At 40.0% G+C, this 16,026-nt stretch overlaps 1 protein-coding gene across 1 annotated transcript; it reads left to right on the top strand.

The window, feature by feature from the left end:
• The first annotated feature begins 11,833 nt into the window (after positions 1-11,833).
• On the top strand, positions 11,834-15,592 carry LOC110796670 (SH3 domain-containing protein 2-like). The gene is made up of 7 exons (XM_056834358.1): positions 11,834-11,839; positions 11,987-12,151; positions 13,930-14,046; positions 14,122-14,188; positions 14,287-14,438; positions 15,000-15,101; positions 15,224-15,592. Exons 1-7 carry the CDS (start codon positions 11,834-11,836, stop codon positions 15,260-15,262), a joined length of 648 nt encoding a protein of 215 aa, XP_056690336.1. The 3' UTR covers positions 15,263-15,592.
• Positions 15,593-16,026: the final 434 nt, after the last annotated feature.

The following is a 16,026-nucleotide window of genomic DNA, read 5'->3' as shown; positions in this document are numbered from 1 at the left end:
TCATTGCTCAAAAAAAAAAATGATTCAAGCAAACTGATTAATGGACCGCACACAACGGCCATTCTATGAACACTCGTTCGCACATACATTCACGAACACGTTCAAAAAATACAAGAGCGGTCAAAGTCTTACGCCTCAAGGTATGTTCCTCGGGCCAAATAGACTCGCCCAATTATTGCAATAACTGTACGCCTTAAGAGCAACAGTTCCTTAAAATAATCGCCCCAAAGCGACAAGCACCGTAGTCCACCAATCGGCTACGGCTTCTCAAAGAAAATCATCACGTTCTAAAAATAAAGAAAAAAAACAAAAGAGAAGAGAATACATAGAACTTCCAAGTGAAATAAACGAATGAGCAAGAGGCCAACTGTGTCATCAAAAGACCAGCCCAAACAACACTTTCAAACGCCCCACCTGGGCGTGAATTATTTCAACGCCCAGGCCTGGGCGCCGAAAATGAACCCAGGCTCAAAAGGCCCTAACTTCTATTGGGCCCTGCCATATTCATTCGGCTTGAAAATTGTCGATTTCTTCACTGAAAGTCGCACCTCACGGCTTTGTTAAGAGTAGCACACCACTATAAAGATCACCCGCACTTACGAGCACGATCGCAAACGCGATCAAGGACATTACAAATGCTTATCCCCAAGGAACCTTTTTGACAAGAAATGACCATCAAGCACGAATGCTTGGGGGCTCGAAAGAAAATATAGAGTATACAAAGTTAAAAACAATATTCCCAGACTACGCTATACGAAGTCCTGTGTTTGGATGTCTCAAAAAATAAAAAAATAAACCGGTTTACGACCTCAAGACAAAGGTCGCCGTTGATACCTACACATAGTCCCCTAATCAAGGACCCAGGTAGTGGTAAAATTGAGCCGTAAGGACTAGCTCAAAACCATGAAAGACGATGACCACAAGACAATGGTCCGTCTAAGCGCGTTGTCAACCCACATTCAGGTTACAACTAAAATCCGAGCATCCCTCGAAAGAATTCGCTCCTGCAAGAATGAACGAAAGAAATTCTCAAAAGAAATCACAAAGAACCAAAGAAATAGGAACTTGCCCATCTTCAGTCGGCAAGAATCGCGTCACAAACCGCGCGAGTTCCCAAATCGAAAAGAAAAAGAATTCAGGGACGTCCACCCTTAGCGGACAGGGCTCGCCCACCCTCAGCGGGCGGGGTCTGCGTCACTAGCCGCGCAGGTCCTCAGTTTTCGACAAAAATAAAGTCTTCAAATTTAAAATAGGCTCGCCATCTTCAGCCCGCGGGGTCTACGGCGCAAACCACGTAGGTCCTTATTTTCAAAAAAAGCAAAATAAATTTCAAAGTAGATTCGTCGACTCCTATCGGACGGGGTGTCCACCCTCAGCGGACAAGGTTTGCCATCTTCAGCCGGCGGGGTCTACGTCACGAACCGCGTAGGTCCTTATTTTCAAAACATCAAAACAGATTCGTCCACTTCTATCGGACGGGGCGTCCACCCTCAGCGGACAGGCTCGCCCACCTTCAGCGGGCGGGGTCTGCGTCACTAACCGCGCAGGTCCTTAGTCGCTGCAGCGATAACCTTTTTCGGTTTTCCCTTTTTCCAAAAATTAAAGGATTGGTTTTCCGTTTTTCCAAAAAAGAACGATGTGCTGGATTTTCCTTCGTTTTACGTCCTATAAAAACAAGGGGGTTTTCTCGTTTAGCTAGCCCTGAAAATGAGAATCTTTAAAAACGTTTTACCTCGTGATTGGGCTTGGCCAGGCCCAATTACACTTTACAGCTTTAATTTCGAAAACATCTGTAGCTACTCCCAATGACAAAGTGAAGGAGTTTCTACGCACCTTTAGATCCTTCCAATGACAAAGTGAGGAAGTTTATATACTATCAGTTGACAAATCCCAATGACACGTGAGGGATATGTCGACACTTCAAGTGATAACCCTTAAGTCAAATGTTATCACTCGGGGGCTCGTGAGACCCTCGCAAAACAGGTCACATACACCATGGCTTGTGTGACGCACTCCGTCTAATACATTGACCATCGTCTTACTCCAAGACTCAGCCAAAGTGGGGGCTAACTGTAGACACCTACTTTTGTCCCCATTCCCGCAAGGGAAAGGTTCGATGATGAAAGCATAAAAACTCCACTTGACAACGCATCTCCTATAAAATAAACGAATCTCGATTCCTCATTTCATTTCACCCGAAACCTGCTATTTATGGAAACCTGCTAAAAATAGTAACTGCCGTAAAAGGTAGCTTCTAAAAGTAGCAAATCATAAAAGATAGAAACCTGTCGGAATTAGGTGTTGCATTCCAACATAAATCCTAAATGAGATAGAAAACTGCGAGAATCCTATTCCTAATATGATTCAGAAATAAGAGTTACGTATTAATTAAAATCCTAACGAGCCTAGAGTTCGTAACGGGCCCAGACGCATTCCGTCACAAAATTGATACGCGCTAAAAGACTCGAATTAATCTCAAACTCTACGGATTTCAGGAATCCGAATCTGACTAAAGAAAACAGCCCAGACCCTATTTTCAACGCCTGGCTCTGGGCGCCGAAATCTTCGGCGCCCAGGCCTGGGCGCTGAAAGTACCTGGGTACGTGTTTTTTCCTAATTCTTTGTGGATTAGAACTCTGCAATTCTATCTTTCCACGAACTCTTCCCTATAAATAGACCCCTAAATTCGACGTGAAAGAACACACAACAACACACAATTATATTCTGAGTATTGACTCCAACCCTTAGCTTAAGCCTCTCGCTGCGAAACTGTTCACGCGTTCTGTCGCAATCGATCCATAAATCGAACAGAACGTATCCTGTCCCATAATTGAGATTCGTTAAATAAAAAGGAGAAATAGCAAAGTCAAAGTGGTTAGTTTTCTGAGAACCGTGACGCACCTCTCAAGGGTGCGTCGTAATGTGTCCTTTTTCGATGATTTAACTGCTTTCCTCGCCCTTTTTATGAACTGTTAAACTAACCTAATCTGATTGTTCTATCACGCCTAACAAATATAATATTTTTGGGAAATCGGATTATCATGCTAGGTCCCTTAATGCTATTTAAATCAGATAATCACGATCGAATTAGTATTATATGTTGCATATTGCTAAAATCAACTCAGATTAGTTTAATAGTTAACGCATGTCCCTTCAATTATTTATGCTGAGCTAGTAAGGATATCCTGCCTCTGGAGTTATCGACGAGCGAATTACTCCTCTCGGTAGTTACAGTCCCCCGAACCCTCAATCTCTACCTTGCGGGTGTATATTGAGAGATCCCCACACCAGGGATCACAAGGGAACCTACGGCCGTCGTGGTCAAACATAATTGCACTCCCTTTATGTCACGATAACCGAGTTTTGTCAGTTTTTCTCATTGTCGTTAAAAACTGAATGGCGACTCCTATATTACTAGTCAATTGGGTGTATACTCACAGGAAATCCAATTACACTTGATTGAATAAAAAGAATCGTCACACCCACGAGGGACAAGGTCACGCATTAGCCTCGCGCTTTTTCGACCCCCTCACAGAAAGGTACTTAGGTATTTTGACGAACGAGAGCTATGACGTTCTATTACTTGAAAGTGATGAACCTGCGACTTACAAACAAGCTATGACGAGCCCTAGCTCCAAGCAATGGCAAGAAGCCATACAATCTGAATTAGACTCCATGTCAGAAAACCAAGTATGGGATTTGGTCGATTTGCCAGATGGCTACCAAGCCATTGGAAGCAAATGGGTTTTCAAACTGAAAAAGGACAAGGATGGAAAACTTGAAGTTTTCAAAGCTAGATTGGTTGCAAAAGGTTACAGGAAAGTCCAAGGTGTGGATTACGATGAAACCTTTTCACCAGTTGCAATGCTAAAGTCTATTCGGATAATGTTAGCAATCGCTGCATATTACGATTACGAAATATGGCAGATGGATGTCAAAACCGCTTTCTTAAACGGCGTTTTAACAGAAACTGTGTTTATGACACAATCTGAAGGTTTTGAGGATCCAAAGAATGCTAAAAAGGTATGCAAGCTAAAGAAATCAATCTATGGATTGAAGCAGGCATCAAGGAGCTGGAATATACGTTTTGATGAAGCGGTCAGTGACTTTGGTTTCATCAAGAACGCAGACGAATCTTGTGTATACAAGAAGGTCAGTGGGAGCAAAATTGCTTTCCTAGTATTATATGTCGACGACATATTACTTATCGGAAATGACATTCCTATGTTGAACTCTGTCAAGATTTGGCTTGGGAAATGTTTTTCGATGAAGGATCTAGGAGAAGCATAGTACATATTGGGCATCAAGATTTACAGAGATAGATCTAAAAAGATGACTGGACTTAGTCAAAGCACTTATATCAATAAGGTGCTTGATAGGTTCAAGATGGTAGACTCCAAGCGAGGCTACCTACCCATGTCTCATGGAATAACTCTAAGCAAGACTCAGTGCCCAAAAACACTTGATGAGCGTAGACGAATGAATGGGAATCCATATGCATCATTGATTGGTTCAATAATGTATGCTATGATATGTACACGCCCGAATGTTGCGTACGCACTCAGTGCTACGAGCAGATACCAGTCAGACCCAGGAGAGGCACATTGGACTGCTGCCAAGAATATTCTGAAGTACCTGAAAAGGCACAAAGATGACTTCCTGGTCTATGGTGGAGATGATGAATTAATTGTTAAAGGCTATACGGACGCAAGTTTCCAAACCGACAAAGATGATTTCAGATCACAGTCTGGGTTTGTCTTCTGCCTCAACGGAGGTGCAGTAAGCTGGAAAAGTGCTAAGCAAAGCACCATTGCGGATTCTACAACTGAAGCGGAGTACATTGCTGCACATGAAGCAGCAAAGGAAGCTATATGGCTAAGGAAGTTCATAGGTGAACTAGGTGTAGTCCCCTCCATTAAAGGACCAATAGCCCTGTATTGTGATAATAACGAAGCTATTGCACAGGCAAAGGAGCCTAGACACCACCAGAGAGTCAAGCATGTACTTCGTAGATTTCACCTTCTACGAGAGTTCGTTGAAAGAAAAGAAGTCGAGATAAGCAAGATTGGAACTGATGACAACATATCAGATCCATTGACTAAACCTCTGCCGCAGGCGAAGCACAACTCGCACACTGCAGCTATGGGAATCAACCATATTGGAGAATGGCTTTGATGTCCTTATTTAATGTTTTAAAGTTTTAGAGTTTAATTCTTTGTAAAACATTATTGGTTAATCATTCACAATAAATGAATAGAATTCATTTTTCCATTTAATTTGGGGTTTATTAAATGATGAGTCCCTTCAAATTGACAAAATATTCAAGATAGACTGTCAGGACCATTCCTGTGACTAAGAAATGTCTATCAAGTGAACTTAAATGTCAAAGGTTGAAAATGGTCTCTGGTCGGAGTTTTCTATAAAATTGGACGCATAGAAAACGTTAGACGACTAGAATGCAAGATGACTAGTAGTTCTGTTTCTTGAACTATGTGGACATGGCAATGTCATAATCATTTGCATAGATACTTACTTTGAGAACACTAGTATCGGACAGACCTATGAAACTTTACTGTAAGAGATGAAAATCTGTCATAAGTAAATTTCATTAAAGTTATTAGACACTAAATCCTCAATACCTGAGTGATTTGAGATTACTTGTTTGAGAACTGGTTACTTTGACGTTGACCAACCGTCGCACCGTAAAAGGAGGCTATAAAGGCAACGCTCAGGTAATCACCTATCAAACGAAGTCTAATCTTAAGATTGCAAGATTGGGATTGTCCTCCCATAATTCGGAATGAGATGCTTAAAAGTTATACAAGCCACTCGGACAGCTAGAAACTGTAAAATGCATGGCCGTGCTCGGATGAATCATAGGCTATGATTATCTGTTTATTTGATCAGTTGAACTCTGAAACCGAGAAACACCTCTGGACATAATAAGGATGACAACTCTTACCTTATGTTCAAGAGCAAGCATCGAGCGACAAAGGAATTAGGTAATGCACACTTGTCCCTAAGGACAAGTGGGAGACTGAAGGAAATAGTGCCCTTGGTCCAAGTATGCATTCAATGTTAAGTCTAATAAATGCGGTTCAGTATTAATTAATAAGTTAATAATTCAGTGAGATCAAGTGAGCTGAATGCGTAGCTAGAGGCCGCTTCAGTTCAAGTGGAATTAATGATATTAATCCACAGCTTACTCTTGACTGAACCCGTAGGGTCACACAAATAGTACGTAAACGGATCAAGTATTTAATGGCATTAAATACTCCATCTATGGATATTCGGAATCGACGGATCTTGGTTTCAGTGGGAGCTGAGATCGTCACAAGCAAGAAATGAATACTCCGGAAACAATGATATTGCCGGAAACGGAAATATGGATCGTATCGGAAATATAAATATTATCCAAGTCATAGATGTTGCAGGAAACGGAAACATGGTACGTATCGGAAAATATTAATGGAAATGGAAATATTGCCGGAATCGGAAATATTGTCAGAATCGGAAATATTATCGGAATCGGAAAATAATTCCGGAAACGGAAATATTAAATATTTGTTCGAAACGGAAATTAATTCCGGAATCGGAAATATTAAATATTGTTCGTATCGGAAATAAATTCCGGAACCGAGAATTTAATCGGAAGCGCATCGTACGAATAAGCATCGGACGAGGCCTGCCGGACGAAGGCCTAGCACGAAGTCGGGCCATCGCCAAGCAAGCCAGCGCGCCACAAACGCCCCAAGCCAAGGCAGCGCCTAGGCCCACCGCAAGGCAGGCCCAGCGCGCGCCAAGGCCACAACAGCGTGTGGGCCTCGTGGCATGGGCTGCGAGCTCGCAGGCCGCGCGCGCATAGGCGCCCCTCATGGGCTGCCGTGCGTGTTTGTGTTCATACACGAATCCTAAAACTATTAGGATTTGATATATGATTAAATTCCTAATCCTAAAAGGATAAATTAATTAATTAGAGTTCTAATAGGATTCTAGTTTAATTAATTTGTATCCTAGTAGGATTCCAGTTCCCTTTCCATACCTCTATAAATAAGTGCCTAGGGTCATTATTTAGAAAAAATTGAAGTATTCTAAAGGTAAGATTTTGAAGAAAAATCAGCCACTCTCTTGCCCCAACCAGCCGAAAATCTATACTACCTTAAGGGAGATTCTAGTTGGTCAAGCTTAAGGAGGATCCGGACATGCTGTGGACTATCTACGGAGGGACGACACTTGGAGTCCTAAAGACTTGTTCTTGTTCGGTTCGGGCGCAGCTAGGGAGGGCACGCAACAAAGTGTATGCATCTGAATTATGCTAAATGATTATGTGTGAATAATATGCTTTCCTGGCTTTATGGTTTTTCCGCATGATTCATGTTTTGTCATATGTATCATAACCTATCAAGATATAACTTGGACAAGAATACGTGTCCGATATGAGTTCCCGAGTCATAAACTTGGACAAAAATACGTCTCCGATATGAGTTCCCGACTCAGAAACTTGGACAAGAATACGTGTCCGATATGAGTTCCCGAGTCAGAAACTTGGACAAGAATACGTGTCCGATATGAGTTCCCGAGTTAGAAACTTGGACACGTACTCGTGTCCGATATGAGTTCCCGAGTCAGAAACTTGGACAAGAATACGTGTCCGATATGAGTTCCCGAGTCAGAAACTTGGACAAGAATACGTGTCCGATATGAGTTCCTGAGTCAGAAACTTGGACACGTACTCGTGTCCGATATGAGTTCCCGAGTCAGAAACTTGGACACGTACTCGTGTCCGATATTACCTATCCTAACATGCTTTCACTTCCATTGACCTAACAATATCCTAACATGCATTCACCTCCTAAACCTAACATGCTTGCACACAAATAAGCTAACCTAGTGACTAGGGAAGACACCAACTGACCCCACTGACCTTAGTAGATGCTCTTGCAGCTTTCCAAAAGCTCTCCTTGTATGCCTCCCCTGGGAACTTCAACTTGAAGTTTGCCCAAATGTGTCTGCAGCAGTACCTTGTTTCTGCATTTGGAACAACCACCCTGAATGCATCTAGTAGGCCCTGAAAAACAACATAAACAACAGAAACAACAGCAAGGTTGGCATACCTAAACAACAAAATGCATGTATTTACAACAGAAATAACAGCAAGGTTAGCATACAACAAGGTTACCTTCTGCCTGTCAGACATAAAGTGACATCAGGATCATCAACATCCACTTCTTCCTCCCTTTCATGAACCCATGTAACAGCATCTTTGACTGATTCAATGTCCTTCGCCAGTAACTCAAGGAACCAAGTCCATGTTTCAGCATTTTCAGTTTCTACCACAGCCCATGCAACTGGAAATATGTTGTTGTTGCCATCTTTCCCTACAGCAGTGAGCAAGATACCTGGGTATGACCCTCTCAAATGGCAGCCATCCACTCCCAAAATTGGCTTACAACCAGCTATAAATCCCTCTTTGCATGGCTGTAGGCAGATGTACATCCTCTGAAACAGGGGAGTGTTGTTTTGTATCCCATCAAGTTTCACTACAGCTGTACTACCTGGATTATACTTCCTAATTGCATCATCATACTCCCAAACCCTCTTGTATTCCTCTACAGCATCTCCATAAATCATCTTCAAAGCCAACTTCTTTGAATTATAACACTTGTAATACCCCACCTCAGATTTAACCTCTCTCCTCACCCTTTTCATGAATTTGTCCATCTTTGTAGTCGAGTCATCCCTCCAATCCTCTAGGTATCTTTCTTCCAAGTACTCAGCTGTCACCTTAGGGTTATTATGTTGATGGCCACACACATGATCCAATCTCAGACTCTTTATCTGAAAAGTATCCTCACCTTTCACTTTCTTACAATGAACCTTATAATTGCACTTTCTCCTCTTCACACAAGTACATCTCACCCTCTTAGCATTTTTCCACTCACAATCACACCTCTGAGCACAAAACACAGTGATCCTATGACTCTTATTGTGTAGGAAATAGTAGTTGTACCAATGGTCAATGGCATGATTTCTCAAGGCTTTCCTAAATATTTTTCTAGAAGGGAATTTCAGACCTAAACACAACTTTACACCATTCTTAAAATCTATTCTGGGGTTAAACACAGGATAACTCACCTCTTCTCCATCAGATCCATCTAGAGAAATCACCTCATCCTCACTGCCATCATTTAGATCAGCATCATTTCCAAAGTCAATTTCAGCTTCATCCTCATCACTAAAAGTAAGGTTAGCAGAGTGAATGTGAACCCCCTCTAAACTCCTAGACACAATCTCAGAAACATCAAGGTCAACATTCTCAGTGAACAAATTATCATCACTGTCATCCTCATAATCACCATCACTCAATACCACATCACTGTTAGCATCACTCTCTTCATCACTCTCCCCCTGTACCTCTCCTTGCCCTCCACTGTTTTCAAACTCCTCTCCCTGCGTTCCACCGTTCTGAAACCCCTCTCCCTGCCCTCCAATGCACTCAAACTCTTCCTGTTCCAAAATAGGTTCAAGATAAACAGGTATTTTGTCCCTGTTATTAACTGTGTTTGATGAGGTAGGAGTGGTTTTGTTGTTGTTGACAGATTTTGGGTTTGTTTGTAGGGGGGGGGGGTGAGGGAAGCAGGTTTTGTTTGCGAGGGAGGAAGTACAACTGATTGTATATGAGGAGTGAGTGTGGAATGTGTTTTGTGGTTGGAAGAATTAGATTTAGGGTTTGATGACTCCCCACTATCATTATTAGCACAACTCATTTGTGATGACTCACCCCCAAAATTTGAATCACTAATGAAACTACCCAATGTGGACCCCCCCATCAGATTCAGAATCTGTATACACTCCCATAAAGTTTGGTCCATACCTTGTGACCTTGGGTTTTGGTGGCTCATACACAACATACAAATAGTACCACCCATCTTGTTCCCTAGAAAACAAGAATTCAGGAATATCATTATCATCCTTAAGCTCTTTCCTACCACTAAACAAGCTATGCCCATACCGATACCAAAACTGACCAGCCTCCTCGTAACCTAAATCACCCTTCACCCAACCAACAAACTCAAAGTAACACACTTCACTAACATTAGGGTGCAATGATAACCCATATTTCTCACTATCCCCTTTCTCATATGTTGTTTTACCCTTCCTAGTAACAAACCGACCCCCGTGATACAACCTAATATTAATCGGTTCCATCAATTTATAAACGGGGTAATCTACCGGTATCCTACCGTTAAACCTGTTTCAATCACGCAAAACCCAACAACATACATTACAGATTAATGCAACAATATGATAGAAATGAGGGCAAATTCAAATTAATTTAGGGATTATTTATCAACATAATATAATCAATTCTTAATCAGATTTTAATGAAATAGTGGGCAAATTCGAATGAAATTAGGGCTAATTACCTATAAACTAACAACCACCAATACATTGTTCACCACAAAATTAAGCAATTAAACAATTAATTAATTAATCAAATAATCAAATATTAGTTAATTAATCCATTTCAAATCCAGATTACAGTCCACTAAACCCTAACCTAATTAAAAATGCGAAAATGGTAAAAAAGAGGGGAAAAGCAATCTGACCTTGTTTTGTTTATTCTCCTCAAAGTTAAAATGACGTCTTCACTTTCGTCCTTCTTTTTACCCTTTCTTTGACCCTTCTTCACCATTTTGCAGAAATTTCAGAACACAAGGACAAGAGGACGAATATTAGTAATTGAGAAGAAATTTTTCTGGGTTCTTGAGAACGACAGAGGAGAGAGAAAATGACAGGGGAGAGAGAGAAATGAATACCTGTAGTCAACAGAACTTATTGCGACATTGATGATGCTTCACCTACCCAACATTAATGGCGAAAGACGAAGAGAGCAGAGGTGAGAGAAGACCACGTTTTTTTTTTAGGTTAACCAAATGAGTCAGTTGGATCTGGAGGGAATTTGGGAAACAAAGTAAAAAAAAATTAATTAATTTTTTTTTTACGAAAAATATGCCACGTGTTTTACTCCGGTTGACACGTATGCAAGTCAACGGGATAAAATAGAGTCAACTGCAAAAATCCGGCAAGTGGTCCTAGTCAACAAAAAAAAATAAAAGTTTAAGGTCCCAAATTGCCACTTTTGTTATAAAAGGTCATTTCTCACACAAAAACCTTTATAAAAGGTTCTTTCTAACAAAAAATCCTTTACTAAATAATGTTTCCAGTTTGCCAGAGAAAAAGTTAGAGTGAAGATCAAGTACAGATAGTCGAAAAAGACTCTTGAATTCTATCGGAATAGTCGAGTAAAATTTATTATCGGAGATGTTAAAGTAGTCTAAATATCTCATGTTCCCTATTGTCGAAGGAAACTTCCATGTGAGTTGATTATTACTAAAATCCATAAACTTAAAAAAAAACAAGGGATCCGATGGAAGAAGGAATAGGGCCGTTAATTTTATTATTGTTGAGGTATAAGGTTTGTAAGTTTGAGAGTTTACCTATGGAGAATGGTATGTGTTCGGTGAGTTTATTATGATGAAGCTTTAAATAATTTAATTTGGAGAGTTTACATAAGGACTCTGGTATCCTCCCTGTAATAAGATTATTTGACAAATTCACAAATAGAAGGTTCGTTAACTTCCCTATACTCGATGGAATATGTCCAGAGAGAGAATTATGTTGAAGATCGAGGTTATAAAGTGAGATTACATTTGTGATTGAAGATGGTATTGAACCACTTAAATTATTTCCAGCTAAACTCAATCCGAAGAGTGAATTCATTAATCCAAAGACATCGGGTATTAGAAATAAGGCTGAGAAATTGTAAACGATGGAGGTTTGCAAATGAAGTGGGTATTGAACCAGTCAACAAATTTTCATTGAAATAAAGGCCTGTTAAATGTGATAATTGGCCTATTTCAAATGGGATTCAACCTGTAAACCCATTTGGATTGGTATGGTAATTCTCTTGAAAATGATAAAGGCTAAGGACTCGAAGATAAGTAAGATTACCAAGAAAAGGGGAGATTGTACCGTTTACAAAGATAGATTTACCGATATCCATAATGTCCGAATCGCGGAATGGAGAGACTTCAATTACCCTTCCTTTGGAAACATCACATTCCACGCCATACCAACTTGCGCAACAGTCGGTCATCGGGATCCATGTGCTTAGTCGACCACTGCTCTCATACTCGATCCCACGTCTGAATTCAAGCAACGCTTCTTCATCTATGGGATTGCAGGATTCTACTAGGTGAGGGTACAAGGTACAATTAGCCATGATTATAAGGAAAATAAGTGTAACATAATTATTTTTCAAGGTTACCATGATTGGATATAATTATCAAGTGATAAATCATGTGAGAAGAAGATGAATTGCATGCAATCTATTTATACTGCTTCAAATGTAGCTAGTGTTTTATAATAATAATACTCCGTAATAACTTAGAGACAGTGTGTGACTAGTAACATTATACAATTTCTCCAATTGGGAGTATATACAAAGGGTGAACCTATTCAGAACTCGCCCCGAATCCGGATTAGGCCTAAGGGTGAACCGAATGCTAACACCCAAAAAATATTACAAGCTATAATATGATAATCCATGCATGTGCCTTTCTTTTTATTTTTCTTTTATTAAAATGGAATTAATGTATCATGTATGCAACCTTAGGGTTGTAAAAATGTACTTTCAAATCTATATAATTAAAGCAGAGTGACGGTTAATGAGAGGTGAGCAAATCCCCAATACTCTCTTCTCACCTATGCCACGTCAATGGCCACGTCATTGTATCATACCCACTCAAAAGGGCAAAAGGCAACTAATCAATTCACAACTTTAATGTTTCAATCAAGCATTAATCAAGCAAGAAAAAAATAGGAGAATTCAAACTAGCAATAAAAGGAAAAATACTAATCACTAGTGGAAAAGTGTTTATTTGCATCGCTAAATTTGCATCGCCATTATTAACATGTGACGCATATGACAATTCTTAGCATTAAAATTAGTCATTTGCGTCGTAGTTTTATTAATCCGCGACGCAAAGAACTTTAAAATGCCCATAGAGTCATTTGCGTCGCAGATTAGTAAAAGTGCGACGCAATATACTCACTTGTTTGCGTCGCAGTATTATTAATCTGCGACGCAAATGACTCTGAGAACATCTTAGAGTCATCTGCGTCGCAGATTAGTAATACTGCGACGCCGATGAGTTTTAATTTGGATCTGGCGTTCTCCAATTCTACAGCTGCGACCTAATTAAAAACCTTCCTCGTCCTTCCTCATCCTTCACCCTTCACTGCCTCCTTCCTCGTCCTTCCTCGTCCTTCTGCCGTCAACCTCCTCATCGATCTCCGGCCTGCGCGCTATTCGTCCTTCTGCCGCGTTTCGATTTAGGTCTGTCGCACAGCTCACTGTCGCCGTCAACTTCCGTGGGTTCGAAAATGAGCCTCTTCTAGATCTGTCGCCGCCCCCTGCTCGTCGTTCAACCCCCTCTTCACAGCTCACTGTCGCCGCTTCACAGTTCCTCCTACACTACCGCCGCTGCTTGCTAACGCCGCCGGCCCTCCTCTCTTCAATTGCTTCATTGATTAATTAGGTACATTTAAATTGTGTTTTGTGGATTTTATTTAGTTGAAGAAAAAATTATTTACATTTAAGATTGCATTTTAATCCTGATATTAAGATTGAATTTTGGTGGATCGGATAATATCTTAAGGTTAGAAGAACGAGCTTTTGTCTACCAAAATTTAATCAGCCCCCTATCTGCTAATTATATACCCCTAAAGATGTTAATGGGGGAAAATTTCCGCTTACTTTCTGGCCAGATTATTTGCTTGTTGTCACTTGCTGTGCTGAAGCTGAATGAACGTCTTCTCTATGATGGGCTGTGTTTATCTTAATGATTTGTATCTGCACCGCAGGCTGTTTTAAAGCAATTTGGTGGAGGATATAACTCAGATAATTTAATTACAGATGAAGGGGAGCTTAATCAAAATCAGAAGCTTGAGAAGCTTTACATATCAACACGGGCCGCTAAGGTTGCTTGATTGTCTGGGGTAACCTTTAAGTTTCTCTGTGGATTTTTTTACTTATTCAATGTTTTCATGTTTCAGAATTTTCGAGATATTGTGCGTGGAGTTGAAGGTTATATTTTTACCGGGTCAAAGCAAGTTGAAATCGGTAACTTTCCACCTATATAACCAGTTTATACATTGGCTTCTCTTACAAGCCAATGTAGTTTCCTGTGTTCATTAGTCTTTACGTGGCACATGTACTAGGAACAAAGTTGTCTGAAGATAGCAGGAAGTATGGTGGAGAAAATACATGCACTAGTGGTAGCACATTGTCCAAAGCAGCTGCCAGTTTTTCCCGAGCTCGTGCACACATGGAGAAGGAGCGTGGAAATTTACTGAAAGCTCTGGGTACACAGGTCTGGTCATCTCTGGTTAATGATTAATGTTTCTCGTTTTACTAATTTTATGCTAGGATCAGTTCATTCATGTTACTTCAATTTTTTTTCCTCATTAAGGGAGAATTTTAACATTGATTAATTGTTAAGTATAGGCTATATTCTATTATTTCCTTGAACAAACTACACCTTATCTCGATGGCTGAATTTTATTTTATTTTGTGAAATGAATGCAAATGGATGTTAAATAAGTATTCCTTTCATCTGAGAATAAATCTTTTGTTCAGCTAGAGTAGTAACACTCACTGATAATCTAAAATTTAATTTTAAAGACTTTTTCAAGATGAAAATGAGATAAACTTGAAGTGTCTAGGCACCTTCATATCATGCTAACATATTTTTAGATTCTTTTGTATCCTTTTCCTCCCATCTTCCCATTTAAAGAAACGACTCAGCATATTGTTGTAACTGTCTTGTTGTTACTTGAAGTGTTTCTTTACCCCTTATATGACAACCTCTAGTCGTAGTGTTGTACCCTATATCTATTGTCATGATATTTTCTGAAGTTATTTTGATTATCAGGTAGCAGAGCCCTTAAGAGCAATGGTTATGGGAGCTCCCTTGGAGGATGCTCGACATCTTGCTCAACGCTATGACAGAATGCGACAAGAAACTGAAGCTCAGGTATTACAAACAATTACACTATTATCTTAGGATTTAGAGCTTGGGAGAATATGTTGTCTTTCTTGAACTTGGAGACTCTCAAGCAAAGCCTGTGATTTCATTTTCATCTAACTTGAACCTAGACAAGCAATTCAAGTTTCCAAACGCCAGGCAAAAGTTAGAGAAGCATCAGGAAATCCAGATATTGTTATGAAATTAGAAGTGTTGCTGAGTCAAAGCTTCATGACCTGAAATCTAACATGGGGATATTGGGTAAGGAAGCTGCATCTGCAATGGCTGCTGTCAGAGATTGACTCTTCAACGACTCATTATACAGTACATATGTCTTATGGATGAAATGTTAGTTTTCCCCCCTTCTTCGTCCATAATTTGTAATATGAACTTGATCTCTAGCTAGCTACGTACCTTTGTTGTAATAATTTTATGTTTGTTGTAACATGTTGGTTGATCGATCTATGACGAATTTAATTGCCTTTTATTGGGAACGTTAATTACGTTGTAAACTTTTGTGACATGTATTATTTATAAATGTATTCCCGGTATTGGGAATGAAGCGTCTAATTTCAAAGACGATCATGTCGGAATTTCCAACTAAAATATTAAAAAACGAATTTTTTTTAAAAAAAAAAAAGTCATTTGCAACGCACGTTAGCTCAATGTGCGAGGCAAATGACTTAATTTTTAGGCGCTAAAATTGTCATTTGCGTCGCACATTAAGCTAATGTGCGTGGCAAATGACTTTTTTTTTGGCGCCTAAAAGTCATTTGCGTCGCACATTTAGCTAATGTGCGTGGCAAATAACTTTTCAACATGGTGCCTGAAAAGTCATTTGCCACGCACATTAGCTAAATGTGCGATGCAAATGACTCTTATTTGCGTCGCACATTTAGCTAATGTGCGTGGCAAATGACTTTTCAACATGGTG

This window comes from Spinacia oleracea, chromosome 1, assembly GCF_020520425.1.
Source record: "Spinacia oleracea cultivar Varoflay chromosome 1, BTI_SOV_V1, whole genome shotgun sequence".
Classification (NCBI taxonomy): domain Eukaryota; kingdom Viridiplantae; phylum Streptophyta; class Magnoliopsida; order Caryophyllales; family Amaranthaceae; genus Spinacia; species Spinacia oleracea.
The sequence above is the reverse complement of the archived record's forward strand: the minus strand, read 5'-3'. Positions and strand labels throughout refer to the sequence as shown.